The sequence below is a fragment of the Rhipicephalus sanguineus genome, chromosome 5 (genome assembly GCF_013339695.2).
Source record: "Rhipicephalus sanguineus isolate Rsan-2018 chromosome 5, BIME_Rsan_1.4, whole genome shotgun sequence".
Lineage (NCBI taxonomy): Eukaryota > Metazoa > Arthropoda > Arachnida > Ixodida > Ixodidae > Rhipicephalus > Rhipicephalus sanguineus.
The window spans coordinates 145,764,278-145,784,761 of record NC_051180.1 but is presented as its reverse complement, the minus strand read 5'-3'; the positions used below and the strand labels follow the sequence as shown (position 1 = coordinate 145,784,761).

Sequence of the window (20,484 nt, the reverse complement as noted above, 5' to 3'; positions counted from 1 at the left end):
TATATATAGGGCTCTGCAGTTTTTCTTGCCTTGGTATGTTGTCTTTCCCAATGTTCACAGTGTTGATGGGTGATGGGTGTTATGAAGTGCACGTTAAACATTTTCCCTTTTATTCTGTCGGTAACTAAATGCACATTTATGCATTTCAACAATATTTCAGACCACAAGCTGAGTCGCACCTAACGACAGAGGAATGTCAAGTATATTATGTCTTCCACGGTATTTCTCTTTCGAGCAAATACCGTGAAGGAAAGAAAAAAAAAGTGGGTGTGTAACCCCTTGGTTAAGATAGCGAGGGGTCTGTGCTCAAAACCGGGCACCGCCAATAAACATTTATTTTATTATATAAATTTATTTCTTCATAATAATTCGCCTTATGTAACTGAGGGACGGTCGAACGGACAGTTTTCGTGCTGAGTTGACATAGAAATGCTTACGCATTTGACAAACGCAATATTAACTAACCGACCTGTCCATCACACTGCAGTTATTTGTGCTTGTAAGTGTTGTTTTGAATACAAGATGCATACCAAGTGTCTTGTGTGAGCGCCCTGTTCCTGTATTATTTCATCTAGGAAGCAGTTTCTTAGACACAACCAATGAAGCCAATTAGCCAACCAATTAGGCCACGGCTTAATCATCTGTTGGTTTTATTGGCTGTGTCTAACAAGGAAATCGAGCCCTCGGACAATTCCTCTTTTTTCAAGCGGTTTATCGACGCTTCTTCATGGCCACAAAACTTCTCACTGAATATGGGCTCTCGTTTGCAGCTGCTTAAGAGAAGTATATTAACCTATGTACTAACCTGCAGCATTGAAACTAAAGAAAAGTTGTGCGTGAGACTAAGAACATAACTTTTTCCTTTAAATCTTTTTTCTTTTTAGTTTGTGCTCGATCGCCTCGCTGCCTGCCCACCAATCTCAAGATGCGAGACCCGCCTTTTCAGGAGCTTCGTTGCATGGCATCAAGAGAGTTCGGAGAAAACGACTTCCACAAACCCGACGCACCCACGACACTTCTCCAAATACACTTATGCAACTTACAGTGATAAATGCGTTTTCATTTTTGATCATTGCTTACTTTCTCCCCTGCGCTAGCACTATTACATGTGCAAGTGTGTTTTATTTCACGTGTATCGCTCAACTGGGGTCTCATCTCATGATCACGGCGGCTGCTTGAATGGTGCCGCTATCTCGCGGCAGTCGAGAGAACTCTTCTCGCGGCGGGCAGAAGGCAAACCGGTTGATTGTCGGTGGTGGCAGGAACGTACGTGCGGCGGCGCTGCTATCGGCGGCCGAACGAGACGGAAGCCGGTGGGAGCGGCGATTCAAATCTGCTCGTTCCTACGCGTTCGTGTCAACCGAGGCAGCGCGACAAAGTGGAGAGAAAAACGCGAGCGACGGATACTGCGATAACGCGTAATGGATGTAATCCGGACCCCTCGTGCATCAGGTCGTTGGTCCCTAAGGGGCACAGCGGCTCGCGGGACGCCGCGTGAAATGACGTCATTGCAGCTGCGAAACGTCGAGTTTTGCTTCCGAACCCCTTTGACATTGGAGGCTCTTTAATCTATCGTGCACGCGTGGCTCTGCAACGCAAGAAAAAGAAAAGAAAACATCGCTGCAAGGTGTGCGCGAGATAAGCGTATAATGGCCTCTGCAGTATCTCTTGCGGTTCCATTTTTATCGTTATACGATCCTGTCCGCTACCGCGGTGCGCTGCCTGCATGCCAGAAGAGCGTACGCCGTGGCAAGCCACGCATGCGCACACTGGGAGTCGAAGGATTGGGCAACTATAGCGGGTCGTGCAACGCCCACCGCTGACACTCCCTTATTTCGATAGTTTCTCGCAGCGGTAGTGGTACTGAGCAGGGAGTGCAAACGCTTGAGAAAAATGACGGTACAATTTACTTTTCCATTGCGTTATAAAATCAGCTTATGGACGTATTTTGAAGGATTGTGCCCATTGGAGAAGTGCAACGCTGCCTCATCGCCTGGATTACTTAAATAAACTGGCAATAGTTAGTGCCAGACGTACTGGTGCGCCCGTTGGTTGTCACGATGGGTTATGGCAGTGCATATCGAAACATGGCCGACATTGAAGGATAGGCAATATTTGTCTATCCATATGTCTTGTCCTTCCGATGTGCGCTTCCACATGCCATTAGTATTCAGTGCATTACTGGAATAATACATAATGAACATTTATAATATGCAGATCCGAATTACGTTTGAACTTGGCCAATCCCTATGCAATGGTCATGTCGTGACGGCTGACAAAATCAGCACCATTTGCGGCTCAGCTGTTCACAACATCTTGAAGCGAAATGCATTGCGCCAGTAAACGTAGGCCTAACATTTGTTCGACATTTTTTAGTATGGATAACTCAGCTAACCTTCCATTATGTTAATCCACCAGTGGCGATACGCCACTCCGTAAGTGATTATTCAGCGTATAACAAGAACCAAGCGAAGCCGCATTGTCCATTTGAGTGTGAGTGATTTGTGGAAAAGTCGAACTGAAGACATGGAACTGTTCCGTGCGTTTGGATCCACTTTTGTACACAGACGCGTGTACACGGAAACACACAAATGAAAAGAAAGTAAGGACGGTATTAATAAAATCCCTAAAGGGCGCGAACCTTTTGTCTTTTTGTGTGTGGAATAAAGTATATTATACTATACGTATTATGACGGAATCTGATGGAGTACCGAATAATCCTTGTTTTAATACTTATGCGCGTCCACCTCGCCAAACGGTGTTCTGAAACTCTCTGCCATCGTGTACATTCCTTCTGTTGCGCGAATTGCACACTTCTTGAATGCGGAAGTGACTATGTGCAGCAGCTGCGGCCTTTATGTTTGAAAGTGATTCGACAATTCGTGTGCATTTTGTTGTATGTTGTATCCACACTCGAGCACTCTTGAACTACTCACAGATCGAGCATAATGGCGGTGAGCGCTGTGCTAAATCTTGTGACGTTAGGAAAACGTTTGATACATACAATGTATTATATCCGTATATCATGTACACGTTCACATTATAGTATGTCAGAAAGGTCACTGTACTCATCCACGCAATGCCCAGCCGTGGCGATCCAGTATTTGTTCAGGATGGCGCCTCCACAGCGATGAGTGCTTGAGAAGCCGAAGAAAGACGTCTCCGCACGGACACCTGCAGTCATCGTGAAATATTTCATTAGGAAAGCTGCATTTGTTTTTCTTTCTCTTGCGACCATCGCCATTCCTAAACTTACAACCGAAGTAATGAGTGCTCACGCGTTTGATGTCCAGTCGTCTAGGAACGTCGCACGCTACGCTCTAAAAAAAATGCGTGTTACTTTCTTTGGTGATTCCAGACTTGCTACATATATTGACTCTTTTTAAATATAGACCTTAACACTCTTTTGTATCCTGTTATCTTTTGTTTTGTTTCTTCTGATTGTTCTTGCGTTATACTTTTTTGTAGTTACGCGTGTTTTGTGTATGACGATTGCTTATTCTTTAGTTTTGTATTTGCTTTTTCGAAGTATCCGTGCTGCTTCTTTTCTTACAACCTCAATTACCGCACCAATGCTAGTGCCAGGCCGACGTGTCTTTCCCTTTGGCTTTTTCCCTGCGCAATAATTTCAATAAACTGCCTTATACTCTGGATGTATTTTTCTTTCGTGCTTGTTCCCCTTACGCAATGTCATTTGGCGACCTGCAAGGTTTCCACAATGAATAAATAAGTAGCGTATTAGATCTGTCCGTGTACGATGACCACCAGTTTCTTGTGCCATTTTCCCTGCGGGTTTGCGGCGCTCATTTGCAGCTACTGACTGATTTAAGCGAAAGCGTCTTCCCGAACAGAATTCTGGTGGCAAAAACCTTTTAATATGATTGTTATGTTTACGAGGCGTTAGGGTCCTTAGATGGCACCGGCTACTACGTTTCACGTAACGCAGAATATAACGAAGGCCTGGAACCCGAAAAAACACACGCATGAAATCGCATTAACACTTAGATCGAACTAGTATATATCAGTGAAACATTCAGTCTTAACGTAATTAAACAAGGAAAAGAACACAAAAACACGAAGGCCAATTGTACTTGCAAGAATTATGTTCGTACGAAGGGGGGGGGGGGGTCTAAAAATATATGCTCATATAGGGAAGGAAGGAGGGGGCGTTACATACTGCACAATAATTTTTGTCAGCGCTGAATGCCCGGCGTGTGTCAAATATGAGAGGAGGGGTCCCCCTCTGGATCCACGAGTGGCTTTTAAGCACCTCTAAATTTACATTAATTGCGTATGGCAAGAAATGGTGGTGGCGACGTAATGAGAGTGCGGCTGTTAAGGTAGGTTACATTTTTAGCAGGCTTGGTGGTTCACCGACATGCTTACTGATCGATCGATGGAAAACTCTTCACAAAAACTGCGATCCGACTGAACAGCTATATATAGTTACCGTTAATAAAAACTGAAAACTATCTTTCCAGAAAGGCAGCAGACCGACATAACTTCACGGTTATGCAGGCATGTCACCTTACAGGAGATGCCGAATGCGCAATTCTGTTTAGAGGCACATATGGCGGCAACGCAATCAACGATCTCTCTAGCATTCCTGTGGTTACATCAGGCACAAGTATTCAGGGAAAATTATAATCGATAAAAAGGAAGAGGGGCATAGGCTTCAGTTTATTTCGCTTGCCCAGATTAGTGCTAATCGGAAGTGGACAACTCGGTTATCTGACATTTCTTGTTTCCAGCAGTTGTTTTTGGGATGCTGTTACGCGGATGATGAGCTTCGCAACCCCTCGGCACCATACATTTCGTTAATTCTGTCTCCCGTGAAGTGCGAGGCAAGTTGTAACAATGTGTCGTTAATCTGAGGAGCTTTCAACACTCGTATCAAGGCTTATCAGAAGTCGGACAGACACGTGGCCACCGCGCTTTCTTCATTGCGTTAGTTTGCCTTTTAACTTACCGCTTGAGTTAAAAATGCTTAAAGTACGGATACAACACTCTCATTGTATCTTTATATTCCTGTCGCTTAAGATATCCGGACCCAGCATCCGTATTAGATTAAGTGTAATCGACCTGCACGTATATGTTACAGAAAAAAAATCTAGTGGTTCAAAGCAGGGCATTGCATAGCTCCTTGTTCATCGAAGTCTGCAGCGAAGATTTATGAACGAACTATCCATACGCGTGCCTGATCTCGTCACGGCATGAGGTTAAGGTTTCTGACAAGAGGTCCTGACAAGCTGCCAGGACCTCTTGTGTCAGTGTCCTGTTGGCGCCACTTGTTCAGTTCGCTAGATGTAGAGAATAAAGGTAAATATATTATGAATGGCATCACTAGAAGACGGGGCTATTTACTTAAAACACTCTAATGTATGTAAGTACATTGAGCTACGGGCTGTTGACGCCGTACGGCGACGTGACACTGGAATGGTTAAGCTTAAATACGAAAGCGAAATAGTTGGACGAAAGGAGTGACTTATCCTGTGTGCTCTATAGATACGCAACAATGATCAACTAATCACCGGCTAAAGTCAACCTTGCGTGTTTTCTGCCCCACCTCTAATCCGCAATGTTCCCAAGTTTCTTAAGGTCAGTGCTATGCCGAGGCAAAATATGACTTCCTCTCGTTTACATAAAGTGGCCCGCTTGTGCGTATCTGTAGTCGGCATCACCAAGTTGCGCAACCTGAAGCGCAAGCAATGTAGATTGCACTAGATGTAGAGACCTAGATCTAGTGCACTATATCAAGGTCTAGAGGGCAAGCGAGTTAGAATAGGCATAGAAACATTTAAAAAATTCTTAGGGACATTATTTTTAAATTTTATGCGCTAGCCAGTTTGTCACGAATTCAGTATGCTGCGGGGAGCTTTCGGAGATTCCAACATTATTTTAGCTACATTAGTGTAAATGAGCCAAACTTCTTCTAATACTGCTTTCTTACCATACTGAAACAACTTTATGTTCCTTTAGTGCAAGGCTCCAACGTTGGAGCGCTACACGCCTAATGTCAGCGTGAATCAGATGTAAACAGGAATCTACGTCGCTCTCAACGTAATTTATGCTACCAGAGTCGTTGACGCCTTGGTATCTCGAATTACCTCTGGCGATTGTTATTTTTTACGCGGTACGTTACTTGTAATACACAAAAGTTTCTGCACAAATTGCTGGAAAAGATTTATTCTACGGTGGTCGGTCATAGAAACAAGACGTGTTACTAAAACGTCGAAGTAATTTTCCTTGCTTAAGTTTTTGGCAGCCATTGATCAAATGGGTCATATTATTTCTGGGGGTGTGCGAATATTCGAATGTTTCGAATATTCGTCTAATATTACATTCGATATATTCGTATTCGATTCGAAAATCGTGTATTCGAAAAGTTTCGAATATTCGATAACTTCGAATATTCAAAAAATTCGAATATGCGATTCGATTATCATGCATAAAATAACTCGTCTTCCACATTTATGCTGCGTTCGTATAGCTAAAAACGTTGCCAAGAGGAGCGATAAACATCGTAAGTACACGGAGGCACGATATCTGCCTGCGACGAGCGCCCCAATACGTATGCTTTATTGCTGGTGCATCTCCGACGTGCAGCGCTGTTGGCGATCATGTAACCGTACATTTTCAATATTTGCGGCCGTAACGTGCCGCACTACCACTCGTTCACTATGCGGGACCACTTCTGAAGAAAGACAGTGACCCATGTGACTGGTGGCGGACTGTAGGCACCTTCAGATACCCCAGTCTGGCAAAGCTTTGCCCCATGTAACTCCCTATACCAGCCACTTCTGTTCCAAGCGAGCGGCAGGGGGGGGGGTGTCTCTGTTAGAAGGGAGCGCCTGCTGCCTGATCATGTGGAACAACTCATATTTCTTCTTGATAACATGTAGTCATTACTTTCATTCTGCCGTGATATTTGCTTGTGTTGTGATGTGCATTGTGCTAGCCTGGACATTGTGTTCTGGAGATAGCAGGGTATGTTGTGTTGCCAGTCAGGCTGTTAATGTTTTTTTTCTTCAAATAGCTACATGTTAAACAAAATATCGTTACTGTGAAGGCATTTTTCCTTTGATATTCGATATTCGATTCGATATTATAAGGTAAATATTCGTATTCGATTCGTATTCGAAAAATTTGATATTCGCACACCCCTAATTATTTCTATTAAGACCATTTCGTCTCATTATGCCATCACCACTTTTGCTCCCTCTGCAGAATTTACGCACCTGCCACGGCCATGCTCCGAACGCCGCACTCTTTCCTCCCACGACCTTGGTTTGCGGCAGAATGGACGGGACACCGCACTCCCCTGTTCAAGTGCAGAAAAAAGAGCGTCAGTACAAGGTAACGTACGCTCATTTTCACGGTACAAACGTGACGACATCATTAGAAGGCTTATACGTCCCCAATAGAATAGCAGTTTGCTTCACACATAGGTTTCTTTGAGCCAGCTCATGACCACCAGATGAGCAAGCTGCAAATGAATGATCAAACGGGCAATGCTTTACTCATAGCGTTCTCGTTACTAATCCTGCCACCTACTAACGGGGAGATGGATCAGTCTAGCCTAATTGTTAGAGGCGACGTAGGTTATCCGCATCGCATTATGTAAGTTTCTGTACAGAATGAGGTATAACTATTAGAAAAAAATATGTCGTCTCCCTGAATGACACATGAAAAATGGAGGACGTCGAAAAGGCAGCTGTAAAGAATGATGATTGAACGGATTCTTCATGGCGCACCACACCCTTGCAGCTTACCAACGCAGCTGCAACGCGTGTCTATGTTGCGCGGAACTGCTAACACGCACAAGGCTGTACGATAGTTCCGGTAGTCAGGAGAATAGAGATTCAACAATTTACACGCACAAACAGGAAAATCGAACACGTTACGATATATTGGTGCTTTTCCATTTCTGAATGCGAAGCGCACAGTTGCCATTTTATATGCCGAAGAATGTGATGTACTTAAGGTATTCTACTCTTAGTATTTATAAAATGCGGCATGGTCACTGCTTTGAAAAAAGCCTTTAGCAGGGGGTTAGATCCCACTTCATTGTAAAATTAAATCTGAAACATGCAAAATCACCAGTAAGGCAAAATTCAAAGCGACTGGAGGATGTATCACGCAGATAAAAATTTGACTTTTGAGTTAAGCTATAAGTGAATAAATATTTATACCTGCATTTCTACCTTTATAGAATAGGGAACAAATAATCTTACCAGAAAGAAAAAAAAACACATTTCTGATAGAAAGACTTCAGCAGCATAACGTTTCGAATGGCGATATTGTAATGCTCTCTATTGCTCCTTGTATATTGGGTAGCCGGGCAAAAAGAAAAGAAAGAAAAGAAAAAAAAGCATGCAAGCACGCACGTACGTAGCCCTTCAAATATATTTGCTGCATTGTGTCGAAGTGCGCACGCCCTTCCAGTCATCCGAATCGCGTTATTCATCTGAGCAATCTCCGGTCACTTCAAACTACCACCCACCATTGTTGTTCAACATTTTCTATCCTTCTCTCTCTTTTACTCCCTTATTCCCCCTCCCCATGTGTAGGGTAGCAAACTGGACGCATAGTCTAGTTAACCTCCCTGCCTTTCCTACATTCCTTCTCTCTCTCTCTCTCTCTCTCTCCTGTGAGATATCTAACCGAATGGTCAAATGTACACAGGGGCTGTTCCGTAATAAGATTGCGTCTGGTAAAAAGAATTTATTGATCCGATTGATACATATTTAAATTCTTCAAAATACAGTTGAAACTCGATTTAACAGCGATGAGGGTGCTCGAATTATTTTCGTTAAATTGGGAAATTCGTAAAATCGAGGAAGGAATTTCTCTCTGCTTCAAAATTAAAATTGTAATGTAATGACGGCCAAAAGCTGCCGCGACATTTTATTTGCCACTAATACACGCCTGCGCGTCTGAAAAGTCCGCCAGGGCAGCCCGAGCATGAATGCCTCCCACATCCGGGCGGTACCGGCGAGGTAGACGTCCATGTGAAACTACGACAAGCTGTGGATATTCAAAAACAAGGAGAACGAATGCAGTTAATGTGCGAGCAGGCAGAGTAAGAAGGTTCTATAAGGGGACGATCAGTGCCATCTGTCGCATAAACCATTAAATAACAAAAGCAACCACCGTATTACTGTGGAAGTATTTCCAGGGGCAACAAACCACTATCGCCCTGCGGAATTTGATATGTAAAAGCGCTAGTGGCTACGGCGTGCAGCCTCGTCAAAATAAAACTCGTGTCGTGACTAGGGTGGCGAGACGTTTAAACGCGACAGCGTTACAGCGCACGTCCGAAGAAAAGCCGTCTGTGTAAGGACTGGAAAGAAATCACTGCATTTTCGCTAATTTATTTCCGGAAAAAGACCGTTAAATCGAGTTCAGTTCCATGAAAGCTTCGTTAATTAGAGTTGATGACAACATTGATACCTATCGGAACCTGACGGGGAACGAAAATTTCTTCGTTAGATCAGGAAATTCGTAAAATCAGGTTTAATTAAATAGAGTTCTAACGCTATTGCCGTTTTCAAATGGGCTGCTAGGGCCTGCTAGGGTGGTTCAGTTTGCTTAGAGACTGGTCAATAATTTTAAATGACCAAAAAACGATGTGTCAATACCAAGACTGGCATCTGCTTCGTGCGATGACAGCCCTGGTGTGAGTCCGGCAGACTTCTTTCTGTTTGCATATCTCAAGATAGGCCTGAAAGGTCACCGGTTCGACGGCGTTTTGCCAGTAAACGGGCTGTCGCAGAGTCTCTGAGAGAGGTCACGGCAGCTGACTTGCAGGGAGCCTTTGCTGCGTGGGAAGTGCGTTGCACTCGGTGTATCGATGCCCAAGAGAACTATTTCGAAGAATATAAATGATACGTATCGACCGGATCAATATATTCTTTTTACTAGACGCAATCTCTGTACTTTACGGACAGACCATCTATAAAAATAAGTACAATGCAACCCGCTGCACTGAAATCGCCAGCTTAAAGCGGAAGTCCAGTGCTGTCTCACTAGCTCGGATTGTTCAATGATGCTTTTCTTAGTCTTGCTGTTCACGAAAGCTGCTTTTCAAAGTGCTTGACATGTCCTTAACTTAACTTAATCGTCGTAAAGTAACATAACTCAACGAAACAGCTTCCTTAAACAGCCGCATTCTCACCACTTCAGTATAGTTAATGGTTTAGGTAGGCCCGCTGCCCGCCACGCAGCAACGCGCAGCACTGAGGAGAAGCTCCCTATGGCGACGCAGTCACTCTGAGTTTGGACTCTGAGTAGCTCGTAATGAAATGATTGTTTGAATGAAGCACTTCGCCCTAAAAACGCCTGCGCTTTTGTCTTTCTATGCCACATTACTTTGCCTTCATATTCTGACTCCCCTTATGTTCGTCCTGCGCTCTCATATCCTTCCTTAGATAAGCCAATTTTCACTTCGTGTTCGCTTTGTACCCGTCCTCTTTTGATGGAAAAAGGTAAGCGGAACAATGCCAATAAGAAACAAATACAGAGCAGACAGGGCTGATATTCCCGCAGCACAGCATGTGAACGAAACTGGTAAACCAAAAAGCATTAATAAAATGTGGATGCAGACGACAGAACGCTAGTAAAAAACGTTTTGCTCCTGTTTAGTTCAACTAGCCATATCGCGCGCGCTTCTAAGTGCCGTAAATGCTTTTACGGGCATCGACATCGCCGCTTTGCAGCTCGTTTCATCGTCCCAGCACCCTGCCGTATATGTAATACCCATAACTCGTTATCGCCGCCAATAAAAAAAGCCAAGCCTGGTGAATAACCTCATTCGATCGTTTATTGCCTACTCACGGTGTGAGCGAAAGTGACGCATATCCGCCAGGCGGCTTTAAGAATACGCGGAGTTTACGAGGAACGTCAGAACCAGGAGTGTCCTGGCGCTTTAAAAGCTTGAGAAACGCGCTCAGAGGCGCCACGAATACTGAGTATACGAACAAAGCCCTTTCTTTTTCTTTTTTGAAGCGATACCTCAGCAGTGTGCTCCCGGTTCCCGAGTAATCGTGCCAGCACGTGATCAAGGCAAAGACTAAAGCGTGACGTTTACTTTACGGCGTCATGCGAAACGTGTTAGCCGGTCGGTTACCGCTGAGCGCCTGTTACGCCGTTGATCACCCGCACGCGTAAACCCCAGCGCTCATCACCGAGCAGTATCGGTCTCCAAAGGCTGTGCGAAGGCATAACATCTCTAAAGGCTAGACTTAGCGCTCGGAACTCAATCAAGCAAAACGAATGTTTGCAGGGCAATGAAGACCGGAAATGATTCACAATGGGTGAGCAATCAAAGCCTCAGACCGGCCTCAGACTACCGGCATGGTGATATGTACTCATCGGTGGAAAACTGTTGCCTCGACAAAATAAAGAAAAGGTTTTCATAGGGTTATAGAAGTGTAAGCACAAAACTGAATGACTAGATGTATCGATCTGACGACCTCTGACACGTCGTTAAAGCAAGGGAAATAATGCGCGAGTATAATGAAAATACCACTTCTTATGCGAACTTTGCAGGTGCGGTCAATTTTACTCAGATACAAGGGGGCTTTTTGTGAAAGTTACTGACAAAAATGTTGCACAGCACCGCGTGTATGCATGCAGTGTCAAGGCAGTCGAATATACAGAAGCCTGAAGGCCGCAAAAATCGATGAACCCTAACCTGCGCTCTCCAGAGTTACATGTTACAATATGCGCCTTCATGTGCTATGTAATATTGATCATCCTATTCATGCTTTAATATTTTGGTCATTAAAGACCTGGGTGTATAGAGAAGCAAGCACTTCCCAGTCGACCACCTCAGAAACGAGGGAAAGGGCATGACCTCAGATCAGTCAATTTCTGTAGACTCCTGTGTGGCACAACAAAAGCAAAAGCTTGTGGCGTCTGATGCTGTAGGCATATGGTGCATAGGGCACCACAATGTTATCTTGTGTATCATTGGCATCCAACGAAGTCGATAGTTACCTGTTAAGAATGCCACAAATTTGATGCAAAGCTTAAATAAAAAAGTAAGTGGATTTAAGCCTCGAGCAAAAGTGCCCTTGTGTTCTGGAGACAACATGAATATTAACGAGGGAAGTGTATCGGCTCATCCTAATTTTTTTCCGCCACAGAGAGCTGAAATAGGAACTCGTGAACTGTATAGCAAGGCCACCAGGATGAGGTGATATGCCTGACGTCCATGGAGTTCGTGGTGGGCAGTTCAGCCTGGCAACCACGGACGTTAGAGAAAGATGCACTTCAATATGCACTTTAACCATCTAGCCCAAATAGTGGTTCTTCTTCAAAGATGATAGACGTTAGAAAGACGAATATGTTACGTGGTGATTGCGTATGCACACCACTTCTGCCTGCTCCCGTCATCACACTTCATTATTTTTTTCCCTCTTTTCTTTTAGCCTGTGCAGAGTAGCAAGCCAAAGAGCTCAGGCCGACCTCTCTGCCTTCTTGTTATAAAATCCCTCTTATCCTGTAAAACCTCTTTAGCCTTAAGATAACAGAAATAATTGGTGCACCCCGTAAATATTACCTTCAATGCAAGGTTAAAGAAAAAAAAAAGGAAATGCGTCGTTAAAACCTTTTTATTCATTCTATATTTAAATGTCACCAGAAATATGCCAATGGAGTGTTTCACAGGGATAGGAAATAAAGATAATCTGATGCAAGTTTTGTAGCACCCGTGGCAGCTATCCTGACAAAGCCGTCAATCAACAAAACCTAATTGCATGGTCCCAATGAATGATTCTATCTTTACCATCAAAGGGCGAGGGTTTCAGTAACGGGTTAAATTAGGCAGCCAATATATTTTCACGCGAGTGCTGAAAACGCTTCTTACGGTCTTCAGCTGCAGCTAAATGGTTATGTAACGTTGCCCTATATAATGGGGGCAATATTTATCGCCGCCCTATCTATTTTTTGGCATGTCATTTTGATATTTCGTAGTCGCTGAAGCAAGACACTACGAGGATGTGGTGCCCATATAGTACGCAAGACCCTGGGGCGCGGTGATGGTTGCGTGGGATTTATTGCACACGGTTCCCATATATTATCTACTCCCTCGAGCCCGTAGTCTTTTTCCTCATATCGTGCTTTCGGAAGAGTAGTACGCCATTCCTACTTTAAAGCTTCATCTTATATACTTACGATACTTAACGGTTTTTGCCGTATCTAAGTGCTCTCCGTTACGCTTGGGAGGGCGTAACGGGAGGGCAGCTTCTACAGAAGAAACCACCACCACCACAATCTGTGTCTTCCGTAAATAGAGCATTGCTGATTGTTTTAGTCTCCGAGATTGTTTTAGAGTCCACTTGGGACTTGTTTTTTCAGCTTATTATTTTATTTCTGTCCTATCAGGAGCATCCAGCGGTCATTGCCTGTGAAGCCTCTTCGCAATATGCCCTGCTTCTATAACAGCAACAGATTCCATCGAGCTCTCTTGTTAAGGAAAGCAGCCAGTTATGACTGCACGCGTATTTCTGTTCACACTGCATGTTTTCTTGCTTCCTTTTAGGTCTCATGGTCACGGTTGTGTATCCGACAACACTGAGGCCCACGAAACCGGGGATGGGGCGGAAAATTATAGGCTTAGCATAAAGAGATAGCAAGAGATCACTCCGGATTGCACAACAACCGGACGTAGCTGATAAGATTAAAAGGAAATAGAGTAGTAGGGTACATGGGCGTCTGGAGGGGGACGCAAGCAACGGTTGCTCTCCACCCGCCTGAAACTTCGAATAATGTTTTTCTATGTATTAGCATTAAGCTACACATCTTGATAAGGACGCTCAGGTCTTGCATACCTGTGTGAAACGGCCTTCAGGATTGCCAGCCAACATTGCACGTTACACACTATTGACTAATCTGGCTGCCTGTACTGATATCCACAGCTGTGCTGATATCGACAGCTGTCCTAACTGTCGACTGACGTTTTGTGCAAGTTTCATCACATTTTGGAAAGACTACCATGCTTCCGCCATACGTCGCGGTTACTCTTGCGCGTTCTTGATGTCTTTAACCACGTAAGGAATAGTTGCAAAATTAAGGACCTGACAAATGGGAACATGTGGAATGCTTTGTCTTAGTGGTGTGTTTCTTTATAAGGTTATGAAATGACGACATTGTCATATTTTTTTGAACGTAACTTATATTACTCGTGATCGTAGCGTTGTATTTATAATACGTAATTAGCATAGGAACGAAACTCAAGAAGTCAAGGGCTACGCGTCGTGAGAAGAACGGAATATGATAGGTGTTAGATTAATACACAGGAAGAGAGCAGAGAGGATCAGTAAGCGAACAGGCATACCTTGTACTCTAGCTGACATTACGAGAAAAAAAAAATAGAGGTGGGCAGGCCGCGTAGTACATGGGACAGGTGACTGGTGTTCATTTAAAGCGACGAAATGGGTACCGGGGGTTGGGAAGCGCAGCAGAGAGAGATAGAGAGATAAAGGGAGACGGCAGAAATATGGATGGGATGATAATATTGGCAAACTTAAGGCATAAAATAGGATCATCTTGCACAAGACAGAACAAAATGAAGATCATTGGAAGATGCCTTCGTCATGCAGTGCATAAGAATAGGCTGATGATGGTGATGACGATGGTAACGAATATGACGAGGATGATGATGGGGATGATGATGAACAAGCATAAAATATGTCAGTCGGGCGCCTCTGTCAATGTTCATGTTTCGTTAACTGCAGTGTCGTGAACAAGCGCTTGGTTCTGTGGTTGATAAACTAGGCGGCCCTTGCGCGTAAAGCCAATAATGAAAGTTGCACTACATTATAAGATACTCCATTGAGCTATATGTATGGTATATATTGTAGGCTTACAGCTTTGCCATTCGTCGTACGAATCAATCAAGTGGTACGTGTGCCAGTAAACTTCGCAGACAACCGGTAGGAATGGAGTACTGCTGCTGCTGCTGAGCCTTCGTTAGGATTCTTTTCTGCGCTTTCAGAAGGGAAAGGCAGTTTCATAGCGCTGGTGTAGACGAGGACCATGTGTCTAGTGTCTCTTCCTATGTGTCCTCGTCTACACCAGCGCTAAGAAACTGCCTTTCCATTATGCACCAACAAGCCCACATCACTACGCTTTCAGAATGCCTATGCTAACTTCGATTAGTACATTCAAACTCTTAAAAATTGGGGTAGATACGTACTAGTGGTGCGAAGACTGAGGGAACAACGGAGCTGGTGGTGTTCCCCTCCTCGCTTCCCTCCTCCTCACACTCACTTCCCTTTCCCACATTTGCTGTACTATACTATACAAGGCTATGTTTCACTCCCTCCCCTCCTCGTTTCCCTTCCCCTCGCCCTCACTCCCCCTTTCCTACCCCCTTACTATACCATACTATACAAGGCTACGCTATGCCCTGCTAGCGTGCCCGGATAGCTAACTGGTTACGACGCGCGCCTTCGGACCGTGGGTGCGCGGGTTCGAATCCCGCCTCGTCAAGAAATTTTTTTCGACAAGAATTTCTCTTTGTTTCTTTCTCTCTCTTCTTTCTCTCTGTACCCTTTCTCTCGCCCATCAGACTGGTTGCATCCCACGCCGGACAAATGGGCGCACGTGTTCTGGGAGCGAAGCAGAAGACGTACAAGTGGACGGAGAGGAAGAAGAGGACGAAAAGAGCGCGTGCTGATTCATGATGATAATATTTTCTGTTCAGGACTAACAGGGTTTCTCCGAGCTTAAACAGCTCCGCTGTTCAAACTGTCTAGCAATAGCATGACTTACTTTATTGGCATAAAACACAGGAATGACACTTAGTGGCGAGCGGGACGTCGCCAATTCTTAAACCATGGCCGATACCGCTGTTAGTGCTACGAAGCCGGCAATAGTGGCTGCTATTCAGTGTAAACGGGCCTAAACTAGTGAATCGGTTCCATATTGCCATGCCAAAAGGCATGGTTACAGGATACGGACCGGTACAAAGTGTCTGGATGTAGTGGTATCGTACAGCTAACGTAAAGTATAAATGCAACTCACACTAAGTATAGTTCGCGTCCATTGAGAACTGTCTCCACAAGGTTCAAAGAAAGCGTAGACTTATTCAGGTGAACACGGTATTCAGCGGTCCTGCTGCTACTATGGCAATACAACTTGATATATTATCTTCAAATCTTGAACCATGTTTGTCGTCGGATACGCCACTCTCAAGAGTCAGAATATCCGGAGCAAATTTTGTGCGCCAACATCTCCTTCCATCATATCAATATAAAAAAGGCTTTCTTCCAATGTTTTTTATGGTACTGCTTGTCCACAGCTCAAGTAGAAGTTAATTTATCTCTTCTTAAGGAAAATTCTTAGGGACAGCTGAACGCTCTCTCATAGTAGAGCGCTACATAGAGTGCCATTGATCGTCCCGATTTTTTTTCTAAACAGAAGTTCCACAAATTGCTTGTTTTTTAAATAAGTGCGAACACACTCGGTGTAGCTTGAACATTTAGAAAAAAAAAGAAACCATCTCTTTCGAATATTTGTTTGCCTCGTCCTGAATGGGTTATTAATTAATGCGATATAACAAGCACATTATCGACGTCTGAATGGCGGTTTCATATAGTTAATATTGATGAAAATCAAGAACATTTTCGTAAAATACTACTCAGTGTGCGGAGATGGTTCTTGAATTTTACTGTAATCAGATTCCATTTTCTACTCACAAGCATTAGGTCACTTTGGACCAACAACTGCAGCCTTCCCGCTACTACTTCTGAATACTTTTGTTTACATGTTCCTCAACATCTGCGTGAAGCCTGTAAGTCTCGCCCCACTGACATCTAATGTACACCAACGAGCGAGTGCGTTGAAATGTTTGTGTGTACATTCAGAGATATGTGTTTAGGAATGCCAGTTATGGAGGGCATCACTGTCAGCATCTCAGTTAATAATAAAGCCGCGATAAACGCAGGTCGAGACAACGCATTGAATACAGCTCTCATCACCGCCCTTCTGCTCACCTTTGGGTCTCTTGTTCAGCAGCTGGCTCGGAGGCACCGGTCTCTTGGAACCTACGGGTGTCGACGCGCTTCCAGTTTGCGCCGCCGGCGTGGCGGGCGGCTTCCGCGTCGTCGTTGGTCTGCCATGTGTGCCGTATGTGCCATGTGTGCCGTGTTGCGGCCGTTGCGGCCGCTGCGGCCGCTGTGGACTCGGAGGTCGAGCCGGCTTTTTGGTCGTACTCGTAGTCGTCGTGGTCGTCTTCAGCGTAGTCCTCCGGGTCGTCGTTGGCGGCCTAGTCGGAGGCCGGCGGCTGGGCCGGAACGTGATGATGGGCACCAAAGTCGGCCGCGGCCTGAACAGCGACCAGAAGGTGGTGATGCCAGGAGGCCGGAACGTCGGCGGCCATCGGGTCGCCGTGACCACCACACTCGCCACCGTCGTAGTGCTGCTAGGCGCAGCTGTCGTCGTGCTCGTTACCACGGGTCTCTTTGTAGACGAAGACGACGACGCCGTGCTGGGCCTAGTCGAAGGCCTGTACGTTCTTCTTGTCGTCGTCGAGGGTCTCCTCGTCATGGTTGGCGTAGGCGACGTGGGCGTCAGATAAATGAGCGTAAAATTTCTCTGCGGATAGCTGGGAACGGCAATGCTGTTGAGGCTCGTGGTCACGCCGGGCTTGCCCGGTGGCGGCTTGGCGTGCTGCGGCGGCTTAGGACGCTGCTTTTGAGGCTGTGGCGGCGACGATGGCGGTGTCTCTGTGGTCGTCGTCGTTGTCGACGAAGATGGCGGCTCCGGTGCCAGGCCGCCCGCGACGCTGTTCTCGCTGTCATCGTACTCGCAGCAGGAACCATACAGGAAACCGTCTGTGCACGTGCCCAGGTGCTTCCCGTCTAGCTTGATGCACTCCCACACGAACATGCACGTACCCCGTTCGCCGATGGCGTTCTCGCATGACTTTGGGCTGATCTTCAGACCTGCGAGTGACACGTTGGTTTAGGTTAACCTTGGAGCTGTGGCATTGTGAGTACGACGAGAGAATCGGAATCAACGCATACTTACCTAGTACCTTCATTCTCCAGTAAGTGGGAGCTTACGTATTATGTTTTATTCTTTACTTGACAAGTTATTATACGCGTAGACATCGTTTAAAAACCTATTCAGTGCCTTTCGCGTTGCTCCTGACGACACGAAGCTACAGGATGGGTTCGGAAAAACACAATTGCAACAAATAGACAGGCTCGGCTTCGTGATGTACAACAGGTGCCTGCTATTTATCATCTGCAGTACTTTCGTTTTGAAATTCGCTGCTACATAAGAGCACTGCCTAACAGGAAAGCAAGACCTTGCTTATGGCTGCGAGTCACGCGCCCGCTGGCCCACACGACAATTTATTATGCGAACCGGTTCGCCTCTCTGAACAAGAGCGCACAAGCAGCCAGCGAGCAATTAAGATAGCACGAATTGGCAGGGACCATATTAGCAGATCAGGACGCTTTAATACACACCTTGGCCGCGACTGCCTTCATTAAACTTTCATTTATCATACCTGGTATTTTTGTTGTTGTTGTTGTTGTTGTTGTTTGCGAACGCGCTACCGGAAATACTTTAATGAATTAGGCCATAATAGTAGGTGGCCTTCACTGCGAGTGAATGTGGACGTCGATGCAAATGAGTTCAAAAGCGAAGGAACCGCTGAATCGCGCTCCTTTTTTTTTTCTTTTGTTCTTGTTTTATGTGAGCAATTCACCGAACAGTATTTCGATAATTTAAGACATAATCTCGTTAGAATACGGAAGAATATAAATGGAAATACTGAACGAGCATACCTGCTTATTTTAGCTGCGTTTTAATGAGTTTTCGTTATATGCGCTATTGTGAAATCATTGCCTGGACAGGTTGTCCGTAGATTACAAATAAGCATTTTCACGGAGGAATAAATTGCATGCAAGATTCAAGTACGAGCCAACGCGCTCCAAGTGGCAATTAAAGAGAAAACACGTACCTTTGGCGAGTGAAATGACTGAAAATGTGAATACTAGGACTGGAAGAATAGGAGTGGTGCCGCTCGCTTCTGCTAATCGCCATCTGACACCCTGCAAGGGGAAAAACAAGAGAAAAAAAGCAATCAGACAATGCTCTAAATACGATGAAGGAGGAGGAGGAGGAGAAGAAAAACGGAAAGACAGGGAGGTTAGCCAGTTCTCAGAGCAACAGTAGCTTTAATGAACGCAATCATGTGAATGCACTTACACATTCATTTGAGCTGCCATGGCGTGATTAATATGTTCCGAACTCGAATCAGGAAATGCGCAATTTCGTTGCTGCAGTTGGCATTTCAACTTTTGCCGTTCTGAAGGCCACAGGGTTGTAGTTATTCATTAATATCCACTAAGTTGCGCCAATAAAGAAAAGAACTGCCTATTCGTAATCAGTCGTAAGTTTGAATATATCTTAGATACATGGGAAAATGTCAAGTTGAAAAGATAGTGAAATTGTTGCTCATATTATTGCTGTTTCTATAATGAGTGCGGGAAGAACACATCTTCACATATGGTAGACCCCTAAAATTACGCGCGGCGACTATTAGGTCTACTTGCATGATATTATACTAATTTACTTATTCATTCATTGATTTGAACTGAAGACGGAAGCTGTGAAAAAGGTACGGCGAGGGCGAAGGGGGGTAGCTGTAGTCGGACGAATGACGTGGCAGGCGCCTCATATATACGCGATGCTCAGTATCTACGTGCTATGAATTACATGGTTAGTCACACGCTTTTTGTGAAAGAGGCGTCATAAAGCGACCGCATACAATATGTGTGGACATTAGCACATATACATGAACGTGCGTACACAAAGCGTAGCAATAAATGACCGTAAAAACGAGAAGAAAAAGAAGGTGGCTTTCGCCTTTGTTGTCCCGTAGCACTGTACTATACCTCTGTTCCGGTAGTAAAGTGCATAGTACTGCAAATCGTTCAGGCTTTTTTTCTTCTTCTAAGAAGGTTCGTGATCATTGTTAGGGACAGCTCCCATAATAGAGTACATAGTAGTCTAGATCGCCACACATTTCTTTTTCTTTTTTTTTTCAGAACAGAGATTGAAGTTTCCGCTGGGTGCGATAGCGGTGGTTATGGGCGGAACGTATATCTTTAGGCTGTAACCGACTATATTTTTGTTCAAGATGCTACCGACTTATAGCTGTCATGGTGCGATGAGAAATAGTCTTATGGTGACCAATAAGTGTATTCTTTTGGCCATCACGTACGCCTTCTCTTGTGTGCCACCAACATACGTGTTTCCCAGGCCCCTCGACGCGTTGATTTGCGCGAGGGAAGTTCTTCGCGAAACCATCGGTATTGTGGAAAACGCGCCGAGTGTGGGAGCGCGCTTGCCCGCACGTGCAAAATTTCGAAACGTCTTCTATGCTCATTTGCCTGCGCACGCACCCACACGCGCGAGGATGCGTATAGGCATAGGCGCCCTGAATATTAGTCTTCTTAT

At 44.9% G+C, this 20,484-nt stretch overlaps 1 protein-coding gene across 1 annotated transcript in view; it reads right to left on the bottom strand.

The window, feature by feature from the left end:
• Positions 1 to 20,484, bottom strand: part of LOC119394316 (serine proteinase stubble-like) — a 121,961-nt gene that overhangs the window by 33,129 nt on the left and 68,348 nt on the right. The window contains exons 2-5 of the mRNA XM_037661605.2: positions 18,983 to 19,073; positions 17,004 to 17,954; positions 7,235 to 7,321; positions 3,069 to 3,174 (exon numbers count right to left, since the gene is read on the bottom strand). Of these exons, the coding sequence (XP_037517533.1) occupies positions 3,069 to 3,174; positions 7,235 to 7,321; positions 17,004 to 17,954; positions 18,983 to 19,073 (1,235 nt within the window). The remainder of the gene's footprint in view (positions 1 to 3,068; positions 3,175 to 7,234; positions 7,322 to 17,003; positions 17,955 to 18,982; positions 19,074 to 20,484) is intronic.